At 35.0% G+C, this 27,838-nt stretch overlaps 1 protein-coding gene across 1 annotated transcript; it reads right to left on the bottom strand.

The window, feature by feature from the left end:
* Window positions 1-2,404: 2,404 nt before the first annotated feature.
* On the bottom strand, window positions 2,405-27,836 carry LOC132545936 (presequence protease, mitochondrial-like). The gene is made up of 27 exons (XM_060209616.1): window positions 27,704-27,836; window positions 26,852-26,951; window positions 24,983-25,089; window positions 23,523-23,674; window positions 22,749-22,863; window positions 21,950-22,046; window positions 21,311-21,471; window positions 20,567-20,693; window positions 18,404-18,486; window positions 16,934-17,062; window positions 15,943-16,056; window positions 15,420-15,516; window positions 14,824-14,958; window positions 14,431-14,569; window positions 13,464-13,580; window positions 12,515-12,644; window positions 12,048-12,168; window positions 11,688-11,764; window positions 11,181-11,346; window positions 10,254-10,360; window positions 9,765-9,873; window positions 9,341-9,453; window positions 7,015-7,068; window positions 6,000-6,068; window positions 4,976-5,090; window positions 4,244-4,377; window positions 2,405-3,661 (listed from the first exon to the last, which is right to left on the bottom strand). Exons 1-27 carry the CDS (start codon window positions 27,754-27,756, stop codon window positions 3,562-3,564), a joined length of 3,021 nt encoding a protein of 1,006 aa, XP_060065599.1. The 5' UTR covers window positions 27,757-27,836; the 3' UTR covers window positions 2,405-3,561.
* Window positions 27,837-27,838: the final 2 nt, after the last annotated feature.

Below are 27,838 nucleotides of genomic sequence, written 5' to 3'. Positions count from 1 at the left end.
AAATTAATTCGATCAGTTAAATTAAATATCAATATTTAATTTTAATTAATTTTCGACATTTAAATTCTCACCTCTCTCGTTTCCAGGCACCTGTCAACAAACTGACCGGAAGTGAAAAAGGTAAACTAAATATATACAGCAGACGTTAAATATCCGGATCATGCGGTAATAGGTAATGAAAATGTGTAATATTTAAATGTAAATTTTTATTTCGGTCGTCATTCATGTATAAAAAAAGGACTAATTGTACGTACCTGATAAAAACTACTTAAAATCAGGAAAACTGAATCAGTTTAGATTCATCAATTTAAATAATTGAGTGTAAGCTATGATAGGATTTTTTAGTTTCCATAAGATAAGATAAGTTTATTTCCGGGTCAGGGCTTGTGTATATGCAAGTCTTCTAAACCAGACTCAATAACACATGCTGGTATGAAAGAAAAACCTTTTTGCAAACTGAATAAATGCATACTTTCATTGTAAAATTTAATTAAAGATTAATTAATACAAAATGAAAAGTATTATTCAAAATATGTCATATGTTTTTAATTTATAATGTGTTTTAGAAATAAACCAAGTTAGAAAGCAAAACATGTGTATGTTTTCTCTTTGAGTTTTTTCTTTCTTCTAATTTTCATCATTATGTAAGATACAGTAACTCAGGAAATGCTGTCAGAGGACAAAGTCCGGTGGCATGAGCTTTAATCAGATTAAACCCCTTAGCAGTAGAATTGTCACATGAATTACTTAAGAAGTAGGGCCATAATACTATATGCTTATGCAGAATCAGGTACAGGAAGCTTCTAGGAAGAGATCCTGTTGAATAATGGTTCCATTCTTCAACTGTCAAATCAAAGATTTTGTTTTTGAGATTAGTTACAAAATCAAAAGGCCAAAACTAGGGGCCCAGGGGAACCCATGTATGTAATTTTAGAATCCATAAAGTCCTTCTCAAGTAATAGACGACCACAACTAGGGACCAAGGGGAACCGATAGATAAAATCTAAGAAAGGAGATCCATCCCGTCCTTATCAAAATTGTCTCAAAAGGGAGCCTATATAAAGAATTTGGGAAAGATCCATCCAGTCCTTCTCAAGAAACAGCCAAACACAAACTTTCATATTCTAAATTAAGGTTGGCCCCGACAACCACATCGTAATTTTTTATCATTCCCAAATCAATGCAGCACAACTAGGGACCAAGGCAAATCAACATACAAAATTTGAGGAAAAAACCATCCAGGACGATGGACTACACACAGAGGACAGAACATTGATGTTGGTTGACTAAAATATTTCCTGTCCAGACTGAAGGACTAAAAAGCTACAATAAAGAAATAAAATAAATATGAGCAACGTCTTGTGGACATTCAAGTGTTTGATATAACTTTGAGGTTCTTATATGTGGTTTTATCACAGCAACATAGCTATCTCAAAGCCATTTACAAGTTTGCTACGAGCCGAAATATTTCTCTGCTCTCTCATCAAGAGCTGTCTTTTGGCACTAACGTTTAAAATACATTAAACATTTCTAGCACCGCCAATGACTGGAGTCAACCTAATGACCCTTTGATAACCAGCACAATGTCCTTCCACTAGACCATTGTGCCTTCATAAAACATTAAGATTTCTGTTTTGTATTCTTTTAACTTATAGAATATAGCCTTTATATAAAACAGCCATTTGGAAAATTATCAGGCATCAAAGAATTTCTTTTAAATGAAAGAAAGTGAACAATATTCAAACTCTATTGATATTTTAACATACATGAAGCATTCATTTCTACTTGGTTAAAAATTTAGGTAGGACAACAAGTTTTGGTGACAGTATAGGAGAAAGTTCCTAGTCAAAGTTATGTTGGATGAACAAAGGGCCATCACTCTGTAAATACATGGGCATAAGAACCGATATTAGTTGGCTTGGAACTAGTATGTAATGAAATATCAGCACCACCAGCTGGGAAATGCAGCACTGTGGGACTAAACACAATTATATTCCATGTACCCTGCTCAAGGTAAAACACCTCTCTATTCCTTGCAATACCAAATATGTAATATTAAAATGTGCAAATCACAATACCATAACTAAAATCAACACCAGCAATATTTTAGATAAAGATAAAACATTGCACTGCAGCAAACATCAATTGAACAATCTTTGGTTTGGGTTAAGTGCCTGTGTAATATTTTCAAGAGACAGACATGCCTGGTAATTTGTGAGATATTCTTTTGCTTGGAATCTCTCAAAAAGCTAACCCTAAACTTTTGATTTTACCAAGACATATTCGCTGGGTCAGTGTTGCCTCCAATAGATGGAAAAATGGAATGAAGAAAAAGGAGGACTGAAGAAGGAAAGGACAGAGGGAATAAGATCATTCCTTTGATACAAAAATACGTCGTATGAAAATATTTTGAAATCTTTTATTCAAGCTCTGACATCTACGCATATTGATATCACACATCTAACAGATCATTGTAACTCACACAATACTCACAGAAATCAACCACACATAACAGTATTATTATCATTCCATGACTGACAAGGGAAATCACTCTCTTCTTTTCCTTGAGTTCCTCCATTACAAATCAACTTGGCCTCTTTTATCACATAATGATACAGAACTACTAACTGAAGTAAGAAGATATTAAGCAAACAAGATCCAATTAAGAATACAAGAATATTACAGATATAGATACAAAAATATGGGACATATATATTAATCTGTTAGTGTGTTCCATTATGTGAACCTCTTTTTTGTACAGCACACCAAACATTGTATGAATCACTCAATCATTTTTGTGCTGATGGAAACATACATGGGGGTATAGGATATTCTTGTCTCTTACCCTGGACAGATAAATCCATGCTTTTACCAGTGTGAGATTTCCTTGTCTCACCCATGGGTGATTTACTGGCATCAAAAACAATTCAATATTGTCAACGATATAAAGCATTGCGACAACAAAAAACACACACTAATACCTACTTAAACCAGCAGGTTAAGAGATAATAATCTTTCTCATTGGTGAGAGGGAATGATCTCAACCCTCTGGAATAGATGTTTAAGTTGCAAATGCTTGTTTTTGCTGACTTAAACATCTTTCCCCTTGGGTTTCAGAATCACATTTCTCACCTCCAAGGCGGTGAAAGATTCTAATAATCTGCAAGACCATCACAGCAAGCAAAGAAAACTTACTTCAAGTCTAATTGTTAAATCAAACATTGCATAACTGAGCAATGAAAAACTTCTAAAGTATGGCTAACTTAGGAAAAGCCTTGGTATTAACAGTGCAATCTATGTTCAAAGAAATTCCACAGTACTCTTCCATCCAGTCCAACTTAAATTGTAAATGAAACAAAATTAATAAAATCTGTAAGACTTAGGAATTATTTATGACTGCCACGTACAATGAAAGTCATTTAATGCCTTGATAACATATGAATATATTCTATAATATAGTGGTATTTTCCTTAATCTCACAAAAAAAATACCAATAAACATTTTCTTTGTTTTAAATTCAATCATCCAATCAAAAATTATTCATGTTAATCTTGGTCTTTATCAACTTTTGATGATTTTCCATTTCTGATCTTCCTGCACTTTCTGATTGGCCGGGCCCAGGAACGATACTGCATTTGATCTTTCACCTTTTTTCAGATACCTGCAATATAATCCAGAACCTGATTTTAACAAGATGAAAGATAAATTCAATTTTTTTTTTCTGAAACAAATTAATATACAGCTTTAAAAAAGAAGTTTTGTAACCCTCATTGTTTGGATACCAGACCTAGTGCTAGAGTTAGGTCTCGAGTTTGTACCCCAGTCTGGCCATGAACTTTTCCACTCCTACTACACAAAGTATAGCCTACATAATACCAAAATTAAGATGACAGTTTAAATATCAGGTCATAAGTCTAATTACAAGATGACTGACAGATATGTACCTGGAGTGAAACCTACAGCCTACTCAGGCATAGGGAACTAAACCTGTGGTACAACATTTGCCTTATACCCAGTTCTAAATATATTTCTGATACAAAGAACTGTAAACATACTTATTTTGGTGCAATCATATTTCAGCACAATATCTTTATTGTGAAAAGTAAATACAATGACAGTACAACATGCTCATTCTTTGTTTTAGACTTGAAGGAATCTATTTAAACCTCAGTTAAAAGACATTGTAGGTAAACTAAATGGAATAAAAGATCTGGAAACACAAGAGATTGTAAATAACTGTTACCTGAGAGCAACAGAGGTGATGTCCTTTTTCGTGACTTGGAACAGCTGGTCTCGCATTGTTTGTCTCATCTCGTCTGTCACTCCGTTGGTAAACAGCATCATTCCAGAGTTCCCGGGTGTCACTGGTTTGTCTGACTGTAGAAGAAACATGACCTCACATTGTATATTTTTAATCTAACCAATCAGTTGAGGATGTCACAAATGTTGTTAGGGGCTGATGAAAATGATGTGGAAACTTGATATATCACAGGCTGGGGACTTCATGGTTCTGATGAAGTCTCACCTTTAGAGGCAAAAATGTCAACCAAATAAACTTAAAAACCACTTAACAGGTGATGTTTGGGTATGTTGTGATTATAACCTCACTTTTTGATGTGAGTGACAAGGTATCAGAAAAAAATTTCAAAACTGAAATGTTAAGACCTTGACCTGAACTCCAGGAATCCTGTCTGATCAAGTGCAAAACTCTATAGGTTGCAAACATCTGTATATTAGGTAAATAGATTTACCATGACAAGACATTTGAATTCACCATGAACCTTACCTGTTCTAATTAGTATATCAATGTATAATGAAAATTACTGTAATATATCACATTTTGAAAGCATGTTAATTTTGTTTTAAATATGAAAACACACAAGATGGTCACACCTTAATTGACACACCAGTGACATATTAACTGTGAAATTTGACAATAAAGAATTTCTACATTCAATATAAAAAAATTGATTACCTCTTGAAAAACTGATAACTTTGCCTCGTCGACGTCGTTATGAGTGTAATCTCCCCTGCACAGCCACTTAACTGCTTCGTCAAACACTTCAAGCGTCTTCAGAGAGTTGGGATCCCTGGATTGGAAGTATGTACTTTTAAATCACAGTACATGTATATCTTAAAATACCAATTTTCTGTGTTTCATTAAAAATAACTCAGGAAGGATAAAATATCTGTAACACATCATTTTTGTAACTTAATTTCCAAATAAAAATGATGTCAGATTACAATGCTGTGAAACCTTAAAGTTTGTCAAATATATAAAGTTACAGAAAAATAAATGAAAAATCATCAACATCGTGCAAAGAGATTGTGACATTATCTTTATAATGTAAATTCGACATTATCAAAACTAAAGCCTCTCCAATCACACATCACATATAAGATTTTTTTATTTGTCTGTTTGTCAGGTTTATTGCCCGTCATCAGCCAGGTTCACTTTGAGGCAGGGTCTCCTTGCAGTAGCTGGTAACTACCTCAGTGAACAACACATGGAAGGCCCATCACATGCCATCCAGTGAAAGAGGGCATCTCAATTGTACCCTAAACATCTTAGATCAAGGAGAAGGAGGGTGCAGAAATGATCTCAATTGTACCCTAAACATGTTAATCAAGGTGAAGGAGGGTGCAGAAATGATTGTTCACTCCCTTCTGACTAACACTAAAATGATTTACAGAAACTTCATTGATATCTTTACCATATCTTTACCATCACCAGGAGAGTTTGATTGACTCTCTATTGTACAAACACGTCCCATGTCCTAGCAAAAGGCCAATCAGTACAATGGACATATACTGAGAAAAGTATAAGTGAGAAAGACTGCCCTGAGTCAAGGAATATCTAGATGTAGCTTCGTTTATCAGCCTACTGAGAACCACAAAAACAGCTGAGCCAGCACATATCAGTTTCCCTCACCAGAGTTCTAATTCTAGTAAAATTCTCTGAAATCTAAATAAATATCACTGCTTTGTTAAGTACTTACCTGTATGAGAAAAGTGAGAAGACACCGTCTGAGCAGACAGCCCCACTTCCATAAGCCCCGCCTTTCTCCCTGTTAAACAGTAGGGTTGTTTATCATTAGTAGAATATCTAGTAACATCAACTTTTTATTATTTTGTTTCTTAACAAAGAAGAGCAACGCGGTGCCTACCTGGATTACGGAATTTATCATATGAAGAAAGATTAAAAACACTAAAACTGTCTACCTTGGCCTATAGACGCTTGCGAGGTGACATGATCGAGATATATAAAATGATCAGCGGAGTGTACGACAAGAGTGCTGTACATGCATAAAGTTATGGGAGAACATGTCCGATAAACACAGTGTTAGAGTAAACTCAAAAAAACTTTTTCCACAAAGAGCTAAATCTAAACTAAGAAGTAATTACTTTTCTGTGAGAGCAGCACGCATTTGGAACACATTACCAGAAACTGTTGTATCTGCCTCAAACACGAACTGTTTCAAAAATAGGCTTGATAAGTTATGGGAAAACCAAGATATCATTTTTAATTATAGAGCTGATATATCAATATAGACTGTCTTAATAGTAATTCAACGGAACTAAAAGCTGGACATATTATTTTGATTTGTACATACTATATTTATTATATGAAATATCATGTATATATATTGTATGTTTTTTGAGACCAGAGTAGAGGATAGGTATATCCTGTTCTGGTAATAAACTTAACTTAACTTAACTTTTTCAAATTTGTGTCGCAAAAATTCAAATCATATTCCGACAATATGTATGAAAACGTATCAATTATATATCAGTACGTTAAACATCTCTGCTTTCATAAAAGTATGCAAAATCTGGTACTATCCTACCAACTAAGTGTAATAGTTATTTTTCATTTTAAGAAATAAGCATATAATAATCGTTTAACATTGAACATTAGAAAAATAATTGCCCTGTCAATTCTACAGTTTTAATGTTGCCTCTGTTCATGATATGTGTATTTCTAATTTCCTGAATCTGTTTCATTGTCCTTACCTTATTTCTCTATGTAAAAACTTGGCCCACATCAATTTGGCAAGAACTCGTAATCTGAAAAAAGAACAAAAATCAACAAGTGTATAAAATAAATTTCACTACGTTGGAAACTTGGCAGAATGAAGGAACAACATGAAATATTGGATATTTAAAAGGTAATAAAAATCAATCTAAACATAACTAAGTATTTAGTGTAACCTGTATCAATCCCCAATTCCCTCATACTTACATACTATTAATAAACGTCTCTCTGTTATCTACAAAATTTTAGAACAGATTCATTCTGAAGAAAGCAAAAAACAGGTTGAAAATGAAAATTTCTCTACCGCAAATGCAGCTACATAAAAACTAACTAAATCATTGGATAAATGCCTCAGGCATGTGTTCCTAAGAGTAAGCATTTACAGTGTAGTCAGGAGATGTAGGCATTTACAGGGTAGTCAGGACATGTAGACATTTACAGGGAGCCAAGAGATGTAGGCATTTACAGGGGAGTCAAGACATGTAGACATTTACAGGGAGCCAAGAGATGTAGGCATTTACAGGGGAGTCAAGAGATGTAGGCATTTACAGGGTAGTCAGGACATGTAGACATTTACAGGGAGCCAAGAGATGTAGGCATTTACAGGGGAGTCAAGAGATGTAGGCATTTACAGGGTAGTCAAGAGCATGTAGGCATTTACAGGGGAGTCAAGAGATGTAGGCATTTACAGGGTAGTCAGGACATGTAGACATTTACAGGGAGCCAAGAGATGTAGGCATTTACAGGGGAGTCAAGAGATGTAGGCATTTACAGGGGAGTCAAGAGATGTAGGCATTTACAGGGGAGTCAAGAGATGCAGGCATTTACATGGGAGTCAGGAGATGCAGGCATTTACAGGGGAGACAAGAGATGCAGGCATTTACAGGGGAGCCAAGAGATGCAGGCATTTACAGGGGAGTCAAGAGATGCAGGCATTTACAGGGGAGTCAAGAGATGCAGGCATTTACAGGGAGCCAAGAGATGCAGGCATTTACAGGAGAGTCAAGAGATGTAGGCATTTACAAGGGAGCAAAGAGATGCAGGCATTTACAGGAGAGTCAAGACATGTAGGCATTTACAAGGGAGCAAAGAGATGCAGGCATTTACAGGAGAGTCAAGACATGTAGGCATTTACAAGGGAGCAAAGAGATGCAGGCATTTACAGGGGAGTCAAGAGATGCAGACATTTACAGAGGAGTCAAGAGATGTAGGCATTTACAGGGGAGTCAAGAGATGTAGGCATTTACAGGGGAGTCAAGAGATGCAGGCATTTACAGGGGAGTCAAGAGATGTAGGCATTTACAGGGGAGTCAAGAGATGTAGGCATTTACAAGGGAGCAAAGAGATGCAGGCATTTACAGGAGAGTCAAGACATGTAGGCATTTACAGGGAGCCAAGAGATGCATGCATTTACAGGGGAGTCAAGAGATGCAGGCATTTACAGGGGAGTCAAGAGATGCAGGCATTTACAGGGGAGCCAAGAGATGCAGGCATTTACAGGGGAGTCAAGTGATGCAGGCATTTACAGGGGAGTCAAGAGATGCAGGTATTTACTTTTGAGTCAAGAGATGCAGGTATTTACTTTTGAGTCAAGAGATGCAGGCATTTACAGGGGAGTCAAGAGATACAGGCATTTACAGGGGAGCCAAGAGATGCAGGCATTTACTTTTGAGTCAAGAGATGCAGGCATTTACAGGGGAGTCTAGATATCCCGGACTTTACAAGAGATACAGGCATTTACAGGGGAGCCAAGAGATGCAGGTATTTACTTTTGAGTCAAGAGATGCAGGCATTTACAGGGGAGACAAGAGATGCAGGCATTTACAGGGGAGCCAAGAGATGCAGGCATTTACAGGGGAGTCAAGAGATGCAGGCATTTACAGGGGAGTCAAGAGATGCAGGCATTTACAGAGGAGTCAAGAGATGCAGGCATTTACAGAGGAGTCAAGAGATGTAGGCATTTACAGAGGAGTCAAGAGATGCAGGCATTTACAGAGGAGTCAAGAGATGCAGGCATTTACAGAGGAGTCAAGAGATGCAGGCATTTACAGAGGAGTCAAGATTTACAGAGGAGTCAAGAGATGCAGACATTTACAGAGGAGTCAAGAGATGCAGACATTTACAGAGGAGTCAAGAGATGCAGACATTTACAGAGGAGTCAAGAGATGCAGACATTTACAGGGGCGTCAAGGTCATAACATAAATTATTTTCTAGAATTAAAGTGTTCAAGATTTCAGTTATTTAGAAATTCAAATATTTCCTACATTTTCTACTCTTTTAGGTCACACTATACAGTAACTAACCTGGGGAAATCTTCATGAGTATAAGGCACTGTCAAGAAAGATTTTCCCATGTAATTGACAGAGAATGGCCGCTCAAACTGTGTCTGTGTCTCCTTCACCTTATAATCTGTGTCCTGAGGAATAAAATTACGAAACAATGGCTTTGTCACCTTAAATAAATATTGTATGTGACAATTAATAAGATAATACGAAACAATGGTTCTATCACTTTATACAAGTATTCTGTGCCACGTTTAATACAAAATATGAAATAGTGAGTCAAATTTTTTCCAATGTGTAGTTAATTATAAATACAAAACAGTAGCTCTGTCACAGTGACTCTCTATTGGCTGTTTTAATCATTTACAACAACCAATAGTTTAATCTATTGAAGGATAAATGATATTTATTTACAATGAAATGTGTCAAACACAAACACACATACCTTTGTGAGGTAGTTGGAGACAACAGCATCCCCTGGCAATGAAGACAGAAATCCCTCTACAGATTTCAGAGTGGCATCCATAGACTCGGGCATTGCATTTACAGCTACCCTAATCAAAGTTTAAAGTTACAATGTACGTTAAGTTGATTTTTTAAAAAAGTTTTAAGAACTGAACTCAAGTTAACTGAAGTTAATTTATAGTATCCAAAACTGAGGGATATTTTTCAAAGTTAAGCTAATTTGATCCATTTGAAGCCAGTTCATAAGAGACTCTTAGGGGTTGACCATGGTCACAACACTTCATGTTATAAGACTGCCTTTCCATGCTAATAATTCCAACCAAATTTGAATTATTTTCAGCTCAAAACAGAAATATTTCTGTTTATCTTGACAACATATCAACTGCAATGATCATGTTCCCAGATTTTGTTAACTACAAACAAAAAAATATTTTCAGAATTTACTCTCATAGATTGTAAAGTTTCGTACCTTAGGTTTGATTTATTCAATAAACATTTGCTGATCTGCTCCATTTTATTGATGACTTTGAAGACCGACTCTGGTTCCCCTCCAACAATACCGTTCAAAAGTTCTAGCTGTGAAAGAAACACCAGTACATACATGGCAATAAGCTTGAAAGTGTGATTGCATTTCATAAAAATCATCAACAGCCAAAAATTGACACAAAGTTCAACAGTTTACCGAGAATTTTACACTAATATGATTGGCATTATTTCTTTTGACCAGAATTAATGTCAAACAATACAGACTCTATTTGTCCTTCAAACAATTTTTAACTTGGCAAAAAATGCAAGACTGAAAAAACTTGACAATATATACATGCCCATGTCTGTTAAGTAACATTTTAGAATGAAACTGAAATTTTAGACGACATTTTGATTTAACGAAAGTCTAAACTGTTTCGTGATCAAGACCTGGAAATATTTACATGTCCTGTAAACAATGTTTGAGTTAACTAAAGTTAAACCTTTCCATAAAGGTCACTCAAGGGAATAGAGAAAGTGGCCTCTTTTAGCAGGGAGTCTTCATGCCTAACAGATGGACCAGAAACAAGTGACCTTTATAGACTGGTATATCTATAAAATAAATAAAATCTATGATATTCTGATTCCCCACCATTGGTCCTAGAATGTCTGTTTGTGACCTGGAGACATTGTAACCCATGGAACCAGTATATTCGACTATGGGCCGTAATAGGTTCCCTTCTTTCTGGATCTTGGGTGTGCAGTAGATTTTAAGAGTGTTCTCTGCAGTGGGATACAAGTGTACATATGGTGGCTCAGAAATTTTATTTTCCTGACCATGTAGTCATTGAAAAGTCACACTTAGATCTTTGACTGGTTGTATTCTAGTGACATTATCAACGCAAAGAAAATGTTCTGAAAAAAAAGTTACCTGAGTCAATCCTTCAAACTGTTCTTGTAGGAACCCTGCAGGGGTTAGCCCTGCCCTGGAGTGACTGATGGCAAAAGAATGACCCCTGCTCACTACAGACGATGACATCTCAGCAGCTGTCATATTGACCAAGGTCAAGAACCGGTCATTATCCTTAAGGTCTGGTCTGAAGCACACATAAAAGACATGTAATCCACCTCCATTGTGAGGAATAAACATGTTTGTTGAAGTGTTATTTAAGAAACAGGGGCATATTTATCATCATTTATCAAGAATTTTTTTTTTTTTTTGTCAAAACAAGAAATGAATTATTCTTGTCTCAAAACGATTAACAATATAGAAATAAATAAAGTATAAGTATTAATAAAGCATATGTATGTACCTTTGGGAGAAAAGAGGCTCATAACATGTATTCTTCAGAAGAAACTTTTCAGCAATATGTACAGCTGTAAAAACTCAGGTGCATATAAATATCAGTAAAATGTAATCTTAGGCAGGGAAACTCACCTGGAAAACACATCAGTCCAGAGTCCAAGCATCCTGTCCAAATTCCTATCTAAACAGTAGGAAGAAAATGTCACTCCCTGAAACAAAAATATTAAATATCTTTACATGTCCAGTAAAATGCCTTAATGATTAAATAAATAGGAGTTATGAGAAGTGTTCAAAAGAACTTTATTATCATTACAGATTATTGGAATTCCTTTATATATGTTGTAAATTGTATGGCATTATTTTAAAGACTTCTTTTCATTTCAACTTTTTTTCGAAAAGTTGTATGTTTTGTCCTCTGTGTGGTGAGCCTTTGATATGATCCTCAGCCACCTTGTGTGTAAGTATACACATGTATCTTTTGTGTGTGTTTACCTGTTCATATGTCTTGTCCTCTGTGTGGTGAGCCTTGACATGAACCCCAGCAGACAGTCCCCCTGTGTATAAGTCTATGTCCTGTGACAGAGATTTGTAATCATGTGCTCCAGCTCCCATCCTATCAACACACAATTTGTCACTCTTGATTAATAAAAATCTTTAGTTCTCACAATCTATCAGATATTTCATATATTTTCAGGTCAACAAACACACTCAAAAATCCATGTTTCTGAACATAATCTTAGGAATTCTTAAGTGAACAAATTTCGTTTATCTTGAAAAGCCTTTTTTCATTGTGAAAACGTGTTTATTATTTTGTAATATCATAACAATATTACATCGAATGGCTGCACGTCTGGCTATCAGACCGAATGGCTGCACGTCTGGCTATCAGACTGAGAATCATTCAATTTGAGATGAAACTACTCTCAAGAACGGTTTTATTTCCCAACCTCACCACTTACTTAGTGATAACATTACAGAAGAGAGGTACATAAGGTTTCAGGTCATCTGAAACTGAGGCCAGGTTCGATATCATCCGTAGGTATGATACCCCGTTTGTTGGTGCTGCACATTTCTGTACCGAAATACCTCCTACAACATAAACAAAAGGAACAAATTGAAACCATCTATATAATGCCTGAATAAACACAGATTTGTACTAAAATCATAACTAGAAACAAAGTGGCTTGTTATCTTCAACACAAGAATAGAATAGAAATCCAAACAAGAGGCCCAAGGGCCTTAACGGTCACCTGAGTCACAATGCAACATGTCATAGAAATGATTATTTTAAAAAAAGTAATATAACTTTAAATAAAGTGTACACATAAAGTATATTTGATATGAGTTTTTCAAAGTTTCCCTCATTTTGACCCTTATTTGACCCCGCCGTTCAGGCCCCTGGAGGCTGGATACCATATAATTTACATTTTGGTGCGCCTTTAGCCATGTAAAATTAAAAAATTTTTCCAAAACATGACGCCGGAAAAAGAGGATTGCAATAGGTCATCCTGAGACAATGCCTAATAAAAAAATAAATTGTTACAAAAACAATTATAACCTACTTATTGTCTATTCAAATGTCAGTAAGAGCACCTTTCCAGTCAAAGTTCAGTCTGTCAGCCAATCAAAACACATTAAAGTGTTATATCTATTGGGACAGAAACTGATGTAAACAATCAATTTCCTGCCAAAAACTTCTTATACTTTGTAGCACAATCTTCATTTTTCTTATCACACAGCTGGCAGATAACTGAATTACGATTATTTACAAAATGATTAAAACAGGTAATATCCACGGACCTGCCATACATTCTAAATTCCACAAGACTTATAACACACACATACAGATCATGGGGTTTAACAATTGTATCAAGTCCCTGTTATCATACATAAACATGGAATTCTTACCTAAGTTAATAGCTTCAACCGGTTCTGACTTTATCTTCCTCTCAATCTCATCCAGGTGGATTGTGGGTAGACAGTTCACATCCTCAACAGCCATTTGATTTGCAAGTAGTTCCTTCCCTAGGAAGAAGTTGCTTGTAGGATTAACATCTAGTTTTTTATCTAATACATCTATATTTAGATGTTTCCATTCAACATGACGAGTGTTGACTCACATTTGTCATTGAACATGTGCACTGGTAATTACGACATGTGATAGACACATAATGAAGTAATATTATTGAATCTTCTTTGTCTGAGTCAATGGTTTCAAATGATTAACTTAGATTACATTTCTTATAAACAGTACAGTAATATTTTTAATATGACATCAATTGAACATTCATATTTCCATGTAATTCATAGCCAAATGTAATTATGTTTCAGTATGTGATTTTGTAAATAAGTGATAACAATTCCATACTCTTTAATTCCAAATAAAATCCTACAATCAAGATAGTCTATTTCCGAATTGTTAAATACAATCTTATAAACAATATAAACATTATTATATAACTATCAATTTTACATGATTCTTCACCCCTCTTTGTCTATAATACACTGACCTCTAACCCGTACCCTGTGACCCTTGACCTTTGGCATCCTCAACTGCCCTTTGAAATTGTAGCTCCTCCTTCAGTTTAACTTTATTTAATTCTACCCCTTTCTGACCTCTACTAACCCTACCCTTTGACCCTTGACCTTTGACATCCTCCGTTGTACCTTGAAATTGCAGCTTATCCTTCAGTGTAACTTTAGATACTTTAGTTTTAGTTTTATCACATTCTTTCCCTTCCTGACCTATTACCCCTTGACCTTTGGCATCCCACTTTGACACTTGTTATTGTACCTCTTCCTTCACTTTTACATTGTGACTTCTTGACGGTTAGATAACAAAGAATGCTTGACCTACATGACATTGACCTCTCACCTGTGTCCAGAATAATCTTGCGGTCAGCAGCAGTCAACTGGCTAACATGCCTCTCTAGCCTTTCTGCCTCCTCTTTGTTTCTGCCTTCTTCATAATCTTTGTCTGGTTCCATAGTGACCACCAAACAATGTTTGTTGTCCTATAAGGTATGAGATATCTTAAATTCATCCTGGGGAAATAATGTTTGTGTTCGATACATGCTAATGTTCAATCATCTATAAATACTTTAAGGATGTATCTTCACAATACTATACAGTATCATCATGGGCTTTGTTAACTCTAAAACACAAGTAAATTTGTACTCCCACTTAGCAAATTTGTGTCATTATTTAAAGCAAAAAACCAAAATGAGCTCTAAGTGTTTTTTATACTAATATCATCTTAATAACTGACCTTGAAGTACTGTTTGACCTTGTCCTGAAGGAATGTTGGGTTGTCAGCGAGTGTCTGTCTGAGCTGTGAGATTTGGTTATTGATCTGTAGGGCTACCATTGGATCACCATCATGGTTCCAGACTGATGCCATATTCTTTTGATTAAACAAATATTAAATATAGATTAACTATAATGCCGGCCTTTGATTTATAAGTAACCTGATTTTCCTGGTATCTAACAATCTGGATCCAGTTTTTAAACTATCAGATAGTGAATATTGTTCCAAAGAATAATTGAACTTGCTACGACTGGATGAAATTTTTTTACAAATGCTTAGAACACACTATGGATGATAAACATCAATGTAATGACAATTTGAAAGTGACACTTAGCAATGTTTCATTACTTTAACAACAAATGTACCGTACAACCTCGAAGCAGTGCATCACCGACTTCTAGTTTGTATTCAGCAAATTTAACCAGATCTCTCAATTCACAAACATCTAGCAAAGGATATTGATATTCAACAAAAAAAAATCATAATTATGTGTAGATTTTCTACTTCTTTTAGATATTTGGCAAGCATGATTTATTAGCTAATTTTGCCACGCCTACCAGAGCCATGTTGAGACCAAAATTTCCAGTCTGATGTTTCAATGCCAGCTCAATACGATGTAGTAGGGCATCTATGTTCTTCTGGTCAAACCCCTCACTGTAGATAAAGTTTATTTTCAGCATGTTATTAATTATTTTTATACACAGTGGTTCTTAAAGGTTTTCATCCCTGCACTACATTTTGTACAAAATGGTTTTCAACCCTATCATACATTTTCTACAAAGAGGTTCTTACTCCTGCACTACAATTTGTGCAAAGTGGATTTTATGCAACAACGCTTTGTTATCCTTGCACAACTTGAATTCAAGCTTTTTTCCACTCCTACAATATATTTTTATACCAGGTTATCACCCCTGCAGTACAATTTGTATACACTGTGTAGGGTTTTTGACCCAATACTCCTACTTTGCAAGCACTTTTACAGTTCTGCACATGTATGACACATTTTAAACATTTCTGTTCACTCCTTATTGTGAAATATTTCTATTGTTCAAACCTGCAGTGACGTCAATTACTACCTACCTGATGACCTTGTCAAAGGTCACAGAGATGATGTCTTTGACCTTATTTACATCATCAGAATGGATGCCCCGTAGTCCAACGCAAAAGACTGCTTCCTTCATGATATCCTGGTAACTGAAAATTACATATAGGATGGGAATTTCAGAAAAAACTGGTCTTGACATGTTATAAATCTACAATAATGCAAGCTAATCTCGGCTGACCCCAAGGGCTGTTGGGTGGGGTCAAAAATGGGTCATATTGAGTGAAATTTCAAAAATCAGATAAAGTAGAACCAAATACTCTTCATGGATGGATGTGTCTTATGGTGCTTTACAAAAATTGTAAATTTCATGACCCCAGGGTCTGACATATCCCCTTTAAGTGGGAATAAAATCTACTATAGTTTATATAGGAAACTTACATTTATAATTTGTTTATTTTCTTTCAGTAATAGTTCAAACATGGTTAGAATTATCAGTATGAGCTGACAGTATGATGAGATGCATATATTGACATTGACTGACCCACAGGGGCTGAGGTGCCGGGGTCAAAAACAGGTCAAATTGACTGACATTTCAAAAATCTTCTTATCAGTTTCCAGATAAAGTAGAACCAACATTGGCAATACACGGAATATTAGAGAAACATTCTAGGAAATGAAATGGTTGGATGGTGCAGTGGTAACACACTTATCTTTAGCCTAGATGTCCGGGGTTTAATTCCCGGAATGGATGTGAAAAAGTATAGGGTCACCTGTCGGACCACATGGTTTTCCCAGAGTTCTCTGGCTTCCTCCCACAGTAAGACCCCTCTCGTGCTTTCATCCATGACCCCGGCCAACAAAGTGATTAGTGTAAGTTTGAACAACTTGTGTAATTGTTTACAATTTAAAGAAATACTTTCAGAAGTTTTTTTCATGTATTTAAATATATTTTCTCTAGAAGTGGTTATCAAAAGTTTATGAGTAAGTTATTTTTATCAAAAACATTGATCAACATCATATTCTTACCCTGTCAAAGGAGCATAATCAGATCCTATATTCGCTTCAAGGAGAGCCTGATAAAAAGGGGAGGTTTCTCCGTCCGTTAAAAGAGTGCAGATTATATTCATCGTGAAAGATTCAAATATGTCTGTAATTCTGAAAATGAATAAACAAAATAAGTTAATCAATTTTCCAAGGCAGTCAATTCCATCATCAAGAAAAACCTATATAATATTGCTACAGAAAGAGAGGGGTAGATGGTGAGGTTAAAAAATTATAGGGGGATAGTAGTTAACATACAACATTTACTTCTTTTCTCACACTAACATTCCCCTACTTATCACTTACAATCTCTCACTGACCACTAACAATCTCTCACTGACCACCAACAATCTCTCACTGACCACTAACAATGTCTTACTGACCACCAACAATGTCTCACTGACCACTAACAACCTCACAGTGACCAATAATCCCACACTGACCACTAATAATCTCTCACTGACCACTAACAACCTCATACTGACCACAAACAATCTCTCACTTACCACTTACAACCTCACACTGACCAATAATCCCACAATGACCACTAAGAATCTCATAATGACCAATTGTGTGTGTGGAGTCTCAGATTGACCACCAAAATTCCCACACTGACCACTAACAATCTCACACTGACCACAAACAGTATCACACTGACCACTAACAATCCTACACTGACCACTAACAATCCTACACTGACCACTGACAGTATCACACTGACCACTAACAATCTCACACTGACCACTAACAATCCCACACTGACCACTAACAATCTTATAATGACCACTAACAGTATCACACTGACCACTAACATTCCTACACTGACCACTAACAATCACACACTGACCACTAAGAGTCTCACACTGACCACTAACAATCCCACACTGACCACTAACAATCCCACACTGACCACTGACAGTATCACACTGACCACTAAGAGTCTCACACTGACCACTAACAATCCTACACTGACCACTGACAGTATCACACTGACCACTAACAGTCTCACACTGACCACTTACAATCTCACACTGACCACAAACAATCCCACAATGACCACAAACAATCCCACACTGACCGCTAACAGTCTCACAATGACCACAAACAATCCCACACTGACCACTAAAAATCCCACACTGGCCACTAAAAATCCCACACTGGCCACTAACAATCCCACACTGGCCACTAACAATGTCTCAGTGACCAATAATTCCACACTGACCACTAATAATCTCTCACTGACCACTAACAACCTCATACTGACCACAAACAATCTCTCACTTACCACTTATAACCTCACACTGACCAATAATCCCACAATGACCACTAAGAATCTCATAATGACCAATTGTGTGTGTGGAGTCTCAGATTGACCACCAAAATTCTCACACTGACCACTTTCTGATTTACTTTTCTTAATAGATTATTTTTTTTTCTAAACAAAAAGATACTTGCTCTGATAGCAAAAAGTTGGCGGAAACTGTTGTCTGTTTCTCCGTCCCAGTTGGATCATGGGGACACGTAATGTGAGCAGTCCTCTATAAAAAAAGCAGAACAATTAAAGAGATAGTATCTGTGATATATATCAGATATTGAAGATAATATGGGTCAAAACTATTACAGAATGAATTAGGAAATCAAAGAAATGTGTTTAGAATTAATATAATTTTCAAACATCGCCCAGGCTGATGGTGTAACTGAAGTTACACAAACACTATAACCAGAGGAGGACAAAATCAAGCATTACTTATAAAGTATAATAGAACAATTGTGTGATTGACCTGCTTTCTGAACCTTGGTCAAAATTAAAATCAAATTAAAACAAGATATAGTTTTTCAGATCCCTACCAAGAAAGCCTAGTCATAGGCATGATATATTTTTGAAAGTATTAAATAGGATATTTAGAGGTAGCAGTAAATATACATGATAGAACAGAAGTGGTGATTAAAATCTGATCAATGAAATTATTTGATACAGTTTTGGAAATAAATTCTGGAAAGGCTGGAATCAGTGGATTTGTTTATCTGTTTCCATGGTAACCAAAGACATATTAAAACTGAAAACTCCTCTATAACTGGTGGCGTCACTAGACCATTTGATTGATTGATGTAAGATGGAAGTTTTATGGCATTGTTTTGAAAGGTGTTGGGGAAATATGTTCTGGAAATGCTTAATAAGTGATTATAACTATTTGTTTCCATGGTAAACAGAGAAATATCAACACTAGGAACTTCTCCACAGCAGAAGGTATTACAAGACCACTGGATTGACGTGTGTGGAAGGTCTCCTGAAGAATACTCAGGAAACAATGAAATCAGTAATTTTGACTATTTGTTTCCATGGTACTGAAACGGCTGTATCCCCGAACGCATACATTTTAAAAACATGTCTTGGGTGATATGTTTACACAGTGATTATAGTCTGTTTCCTTGTGTAGGTAGTTATATTTACCTGTACAAGTTACCTGTATTTACCTGTGAGTGTACAGGCATCCTGATTTTAGGGTGGGAAATTACAGATGAGGACATATAGTGTATAATAGACTTATTTAAAGTAAAAAAAAAAGAAGAAATTACAATTGTATGGATTATATATATAAACTTTAAACAAATTATTTAAGAAATGTTCAATTTACAAGATGAAGGATATAAATTGTGTACAATTTTGTTTTAATATTTTTTAATTTATGCACAATTATGCATGCATTCAATTTCATTTATTCAAATCACAATAACTGCTTGATATGATTATTTTGATTATTTTCTTTAAAAAGTGTTTGTATAGTAAATTTTATATTCAAATGATGTTTGCTAAATAAATTAATTGATCTAAAACTGTTCACCTCTCAAAGATCAATTAAAAAACTGATGAACTCAGTTAATAGGACCAAAGCTACAGATGACATGACACTTTGAGGTGAGTATCCAAGCTATTCATGCAGTTTATCTATATAAGCTCCCACATTTTTCACATTGGTATAATTTACTTTGCTATCATTCAACAAATCTTCTAGTATTTCAATTCCCAATCATGGCTAACGCTCAGTTAAATTTTAAGTTCATTAGAAATAGACTTGGGGGTAACAACTTATCATATAATGTATTGTAATATTATGATAGAATATATTCATACATGTTGAACTTGATATTTTAGTTGAAGTTACATGTTATTTAAAGGTAATTGTGCTATTATGATAGAATATATTCATAAATATTGGCATCTTTGTGTTCTTTCTTTATATTAAATGTATTTTAAATTTAATCAATTGTAATATTATCATAAGAAAAGTTAATAAATATTGAACTTCATATTGATATCTTAGTTTTCTTTCTGCAAGTTATCACAGGTTAATACAGGTAACACAGGTAGATCCACAGGTAAAATATCTCAGGTAAATATAATACATGTATGATATAGACTATAATTACCCTCCCTTTGATGTTTCTACCTATTGTTCTAGACATGTATGCGTTCAGGGAACACACCACTGAAACTGTACAGCGAAAAGGCAATACTAGACCACCTGATTGATCTGTAGCATGATTTGTGAAATCATTAATCATTTCGGAGACATGGTCTAGAAATGCCCATGAAGAAACAGATGGTCACAAACTTACAGGCTCGCTCCATCGTGGCTGAAGAGGCACTCGTGTGTCAATGTTGATTCGGTCAAACTTCTCCAAGTAGTTGTTGTTAATAAGCTCCAGGTGGCGCTCTAGAGGGATGTCACCATAGGTAACGAACCTAAACACAATGTTATAAATAGAATAGTGAGCACCTAATGAAGATTTATCTGCTTCAGGTTGCACTCTAATGGAATGGCACCATAGATCGGAAACCTAAAAACACTGTTAAGAATAGACCTTATACATCAGCAAGAGGCCTTATGGGCCTGTATTACTCACCTGGTATCCAATGCTATTCACAAATACATTAACGTTTTACATCATTAACATTCAAAGTCTTGGTTGATGAGAAGAAGTTCTTTAACAAATTAACCACCCTGACCTTGGATACATTTCAAGGTCATTTGTTTTCCAACATATTGTTGGGTTTCAACACAAAAACGAATCAATAAGATTGAAGGCCTTTTGGTTAATAAAACGCAGTTGCTTGAAGGTTTCAACAAACTTCACCTCTGTAACCTGAATATGGTTTAAGGTTATATCTTTTCAGAAACATCGTTTAACTTCATCAAAAGGAGCATACCAGTCAAAAAATCATAATTTTAGAACTTATGGTTAATCAGAAGAAGTCTTTCCGTGACTTAATTGGGAGTTTGATATCGGTCAGTGACTTGCTTGGGAGTCTGAGATTGGTCAGTGACTTACTTGGGAGTCTGAGATTGGTCAGTGACTTACTTGGAGTTTGTTGGATGGTAGTGAGAATGATGGAATTCCTTAAGTTGTTTCCAGGTGAGGTCTGTGATAGCTGGTGGGTCACCTCCAGACACAACACCATATGTATGGTCAGGCAGGAGTTTGTTCTGGACAGCTTGCATAAATAGGTTCACGGAATCAGACTACAATATATAAAGTCACTGTAAGATACAAACCCTCATTGTTTCTTTATTCAGAAGAATGAACAATTTTTTTCTCTCTATTAGCACCAACAGCTAATTCAGACTTTGGAAAATTTCAAAAATCTGGAAAATGTTTGCAAAGAATGCACATAAGGTGTGAGAAACAATATAACTTTAAAAAAGGTTTCATATTAAAGAAAATATAGAATTTTTGGGACTATATTTTATTGTCTTTATGTTGGCATATTTTAAAATACTTATTTTACAACATTTCTTGAGATCTACTGTGGACAAATTTTCCCTTGTTGATTTTTATGGCTAATTTGATTCCATACATTCAAAGAAAAATACATACACCTAGGGGAACACAGGTTGATTGTGGTAGTCTAATAGGTTTAGATTTACCACTACCATACACTTTATGTTCTGTAAACTAATATTGAATCTCTACTGTGTGGTTCTGGATGCAACAACTTACAAACACTCCCTTCATCTCATTGTAGACAACACCTTTAAATATGATCGGGGATTCTGAATTGTTGGGATCCTCATGTTCAAGACGCCATCCTTCTTGACTGAAAAATGTGAAAATAGCAAGAATAAAATAATTTGTATCATAAATTAATTCTGTATCAGAATCTTATGAATACATGTAGTTATTTTCTGGCATATTAATTATTATTCAATTATTCAATTTAAACTTGATTTCCTCAAACTGTTATTCCTTGAATATCCAGCATCTCTCTAATTCATTTTCATCCCCTATCTCTTAATGTTCACACTCAGTGCCATGAATGACAAATTTTAAGATTCACACTTCTGTAAAATGCAATAAAATTCAAAACACTGACATCATAAATAAGTTAAAACTTTGATCAGCAATATAATAATAAAATCTTCATTCATGGACACAAAGCGTTCATAGAAGACTACCTGATGATCTCTGACCAACCTCTCAACATCTGAATACTCTGTTTTCCTCAAATTATTAACATGATCCCACAGAGTTCAACTTTGCCAGGCTTTATTGTATTTTGACAATTTTCATTCTCAATCTGCTGTATCCTGTCATATCTAGTCAATATTGGAGGCTAGTAAAACTAGATTTCATTGAATTAGTAACAAATATGGAAATAGGGTTTTTGAGAGTATGTACACAGAACTCATATAAATTGCCATGAAAGGATTACCTGTTACTAATATTATTATTATTACAAACCAAATATCAATAAACTAAATCAAATGACAAGTTTATGACAGATTTTCTTCATTTCTACCTGAAATCCAGTTCTCTGAGTTGAGGATAGAAAACAGCGTCTAGGTACACTGACATAAGATTTTCGTAGTCCTTTTGATTTTGTGTAGAGAAAGGATACACCGTCCAGTCACTGGCTGTGACAGAAAACAAAGCATTAAAAGAAATGAAACATTGTATTTAATTTTCTCATTTTTCGGGGGAAATCATCTCCAGTCACTTTAGAGTTAGGTAGCATACACCCTTAACATGATCTTTCACCATACATTTAGGTAGCATACACCCTTAACATAATCTTTCACCATACATTTAGGTAGCATACACCCTTAACATAATCTTTCACTACACATTTAGGTAGCATACACCCTTAACGTAATCTTTCACTGCACATTTAGGTAGGATACATCCTTAACATCAACAGTCACATCACATTCAGGTAGCATACATTCTTATCACCACCTGAGACTTCATAGTTTGGTAGCATACACCCTTAACATAATCTTTCACTACACATTTAGGTAGCATACACCCTTAACGAAATCTTTCACTGCACATTTAGGTAGGATACATCCGTAACATTAATAGTCACATCACTGTCAGGTAGCATACATTCTTATCACCACCTGAGACTTCATAGTTTGGTAGCATACACCCTTAACCTAACCTGTCACTTAGCAGTTTGGTAGCGCTAGCCTTGTCCACTGAAAGGCCAAAACACCATAATATAGTCAGGTAGCACACATACATACCATCATCTGCCATACATCACAATAATCTAGATACGACACAACATTACCTGTCATAGCATTCATGAAAGTGGCAAGTGTCCTGTTGATCATTTTGAAGAAAGGGTCCCTAACAGGATACTTTTGTGATCCACACAAAGTAGTGTGTTCAAGAATGTGCGGCACTCCAGTATCATCCATGGGTGTTGTCCTGAACATCACACTAGAAACAGGTCAAAATTCAACTACATATAGTTACAACCATTTAAAACAATTATATTATAGGAAGATATGCTTAAAAACACACAAATAATGATTCCATATTTGTAAAATTTTACGTCAACAAAACTTGCATTTGAGGTTGTATATTAAAGGGACTAAATGGTAAGATTTTTATTTCATAACTCATAAAATGCATAACATTTGAATACCTGTTAAATGTTGTACATTTTCTGGTAATTAAAATATTCAAAAGTATGCACAACCATTTTATCAAGAAAGTCAAAAATTTTTAATAAATTAGGAGCGATCCAACACTAATCATTTTCAGTCAGAGAGTGTTAATAATGTCTTTGCACATCCGGAACGCAGGAAAAATTTAGAAATCATTACAAAACGATGGGTTAAAATGAGGTTCAAAAAGGTCACACAATGAACTTGGCTATCTCCAATCAAAACAGCCAATGATGGTAGACACAACAGCAAGTACCAATCAGTCTTGGTTTGAAGCTGATAATCTTTATCAATTTTCTCTCAGAGAATGTTACAATTCTGTGAAGAGTCTAATTTTAAGTATTATAAATCTTTCCCTAAATCAACCACATTGGAAAAAATAATGAAATCTAACCATTTAGTCAGTTAAATAAATGTAAAAAAATTGGTGTTACAACTTCAAATTTTTCACTGTGTGTAGAAATAGTTTGGTGAACTATTTCATTTCCCAATCTAATTAAAATCACATTTGATATTTCAGCTCCTTTACAATATATTGCAATACCATAAAGAGTCACAGAGGAACAGAAATTACAAGTCGAATTTTATTTAGCTTGTTCCTCATAAAATATGAATAATCATTATAAAATAGTCATTAAATGAAAACAACATTATAGACAAATTGCAATAACTGACAAAATGTGGAAATCTAGGACATTAAGGCCTACGTCATTGTCACCAATCTGAAATGCAACAATTCTTTTTGCTTTTGTTCTTCTTTTAAAATATCAAAATAAGATTGCTTATTAATATTTTTTACCAAATGATTTTTTTTAGAATTCACTACATGGTGTAGATTTGTCGATTTTGAGGATAATCTTCTGATTATAAACATTCTAACCATATAAAGACACTTGGACTTACGAAAAAATTATCCAGGAAATAGGTTAGTAGTTAGTGTTGTATTGAATGAAAGACAAAAAAGACTGGCAACACATAGTAAGAATTACTAAATTGAATATATAGAATAATAAATGTACTGAAATGTGTTGTACTGTCCATTCTGAATAACTTACAGAGTCACAGATTGTATCCATACCTGAATGTGTTATTGCTGTCTTCCCGTGCATAGTGGCAATGCTGGGCACCTGTTTTATCATGTTCTAGACTAACACCTGTAGTCATCAACTCTGGGATCTCCACCAACTGAAAATACAGGTAATGTAAAGATAAATAACAAACACCTGTCAGCACCACCAACATACATACAAAAATACATACAAAGTAACATACAGGTTAATAACAATAATCATGAACACAGATAAATTACAATTAACATAGGTAACATACAGGTAGATAATGAATACTTACAAAAGTAACAAACAGGTAAAAATAATACACAAGTAGAAACTTAAGTAATACATGTAGGTCATTAACAAACACTGACAAGAGTATAAAAGAAATTTACAACACCTTCCACAATTAAAAACACAAGTAACAGACACATGTACATTCCAGTAAACAAAACACCTACAGGTAACACACAGGTACCGTAAAAACCCATGTAATGTCCGCACTTTTTTTCACCGAAAATCAATCCAAAAAAGGGGGTGCGGACATTACAGAGATATAGAGGAAATGACACTTTTTTCCTTCCGACAATTCATATCATATCTCCTTGAATTGTGTTCTTAAAAGCCAAGCATATCTGATATTATCGTTCTATGGTTTTTTCTATGATGTTTCCTCAACCAAACATGATTATTTATGATTATTTATTATAGTTTCCATGGTTAATTCCTTCCAATTTCTCGTTACAGGTTCGTATTGTGTCGTCCTTCGTAATAGGAAGCCATTTTGTTTGACTTTGTCACATGAATAAAGTTAGAGTTATTCCCCTTCCCCCATTGAAAAAGCATACCCATGAGCATATACAAAATAACACAACATTTTCATTCTACATTTTATTTACAAAATAACAATAAATAACATGTACAAGAATATTACATAAAATAAATAATCAGACGTTTTATTGATTATGGATCGTTTATCAGAAAGTCTTAATACATAGCAGGCCGGTTTAATAGCGTTTCTTGAAACCCCAGAAGTCGTCGTCACTGTGGAAGAACTCCTCGGCGTTGAAGTTGTCTTCCTCTGTCTGGTCTTTGTAATAAATGGCGTTCTCGTCGTCTGATGGTGTGTCAGTAGGGTCAGTGGCGCCGTGGGTCATGGGCGGGTCATGTTACTGTATAGTTATTGTTAATTGGCTAATCACACGCTGTCACTCACTCACACTCGAGGTGAGGAGACGACCCAAGCTGTTTATAACACTGCTGGGCTAATAACAACTACTTCCACAGTCATCTTACTAATTTAACTGTTAACGTTTAAAACAGTATTACTGGCCTTTAGCCTTTCAGCTAATCAGTATAAACAATTACATCAAATTATAATACAACAGTGAGTGATGACAGCGATATAGATCTAGACTCATACAGGTAATATATTGTATATTGAAACTAATCATTCTACACTACATCATTTATCAGAAGAAATACATATTACAAGATTAAAAATGAAATTTCAAATACAAATTGAATACATCTGTACAAACTAAACAATGAATACAATCCATAACCACACCTACACAACCATAGTATAATGCCAGTGTAAATACTGATCCATCCTTCCTGACACATTTTATTTCTATCACAGGTATAATGACACAGTTTATGTCCAGAGTTTGTGTTGTGCAATCCCTATAAGCTTTTGAATCATAGAAATTTTAAAAAAGACCACATATTTTCAGGAATCAGGAAACAAATGTAGAAGGACCCCATTTAATCTGAAAAAGACTCCATTAATAAGATATCTAAAACATTGTGGTCTGATCTGTGCAGTTAAATAAAACAAACAAGTAATGTCCCTTAAATATACTGCCCCATGACTACAGTGTAAATTTATTTACCCGCTTTACTGTGTATCCATGGATTCTGTCTCCATCTTTTAGGCTTCGGACTGCATCTTGAACTGATGATGATTTCCATCGTCTTAACAACCTGGATGAGCTGCAGGTAAATATTGATATAATGGTAAAATGTAAACAGCTGGTAAATGAAATTTTTGAATTTAATAGTAAATTTAAGTATTGAACAACTTCCATTTGGCATTCACAAGGATATGAATTATTTATCATCCTTTATCATAAGGCAAGGAAACCTCAGGCAACATCACATGCTATATTCCTACACTGTTGGCAGTTCATAAGCTGATAACTGACTTTGGTAAGGACACATCAAAGGAATGCCCTGCCATGGTAAATATTACACTGTACAGTAAGTATACGATCAATATACATTGCATTATAAGGGTAAAATACAATGTATATACCTATATAATTGTATTGATACAAGACCATCGCTTTCTTATATAGAACGATTTTTGCATGTTGCTAGACATTGGTGTAAAGTACAGGGTTTTCCATAATTTTGTTAGTAGTAGGCTGTGTAGTGAAAGTAGGAGGCTGGCCTGTCGTGTACGTGTAGTCGTGTACGGAACATTATTACGGAACTGGATTGGTGTAGGTGGCCAAATGATCAAAGTAACCGGTCAAATTGGCCGGCGACCGGCTCTTATTGAAAACCCTGAAGTATTTAATAATATAATTTTAAAATCTTGATTAATGAATTGCTGGGCGCTACATTTGTCCCAAAACTGTCACAAGACATGCATTATTCACACGACATTCATTATATACACCGATATAGACTATTAACCTCTGAAATATAGAGACGTTCTTGTGTTTTTACTTTTAAATTACCTTGCCAGAGAAGAAACAGTTTTTCTATGCGTCAGTCTGGATATATGAAGCATACTGTTTAGTTGTAAAAGAGCAACTAAATACTGGTTGTTAATTAATTAAACACAAAAAAAAAATCTGCTTTCAGCTGATGAA

Source organism: Ylistrum balloti, unplaced genomic scaffold (genome assembly GCF_031769215.1).
Source record: "Ylistrum balloti isolate Yb309-2 unplaced genomic scaffold, AGI_CSIRO_Ybal_v1 Utg369868, whole genome shotgun sequence".
In the NCBI taxonomy this organism is placed as follows: domain Eukaryota; kingdom Metazoa; phylum Mollusca; class Bivalvia; order Pectinida; family Pectinidae; genus Ylistrum; species Ylistrum balloti.
Note: the sequence above shows the minus strand (reverse complement) of the source record. Positions and strands in the feature narration are given on the sequence as shown.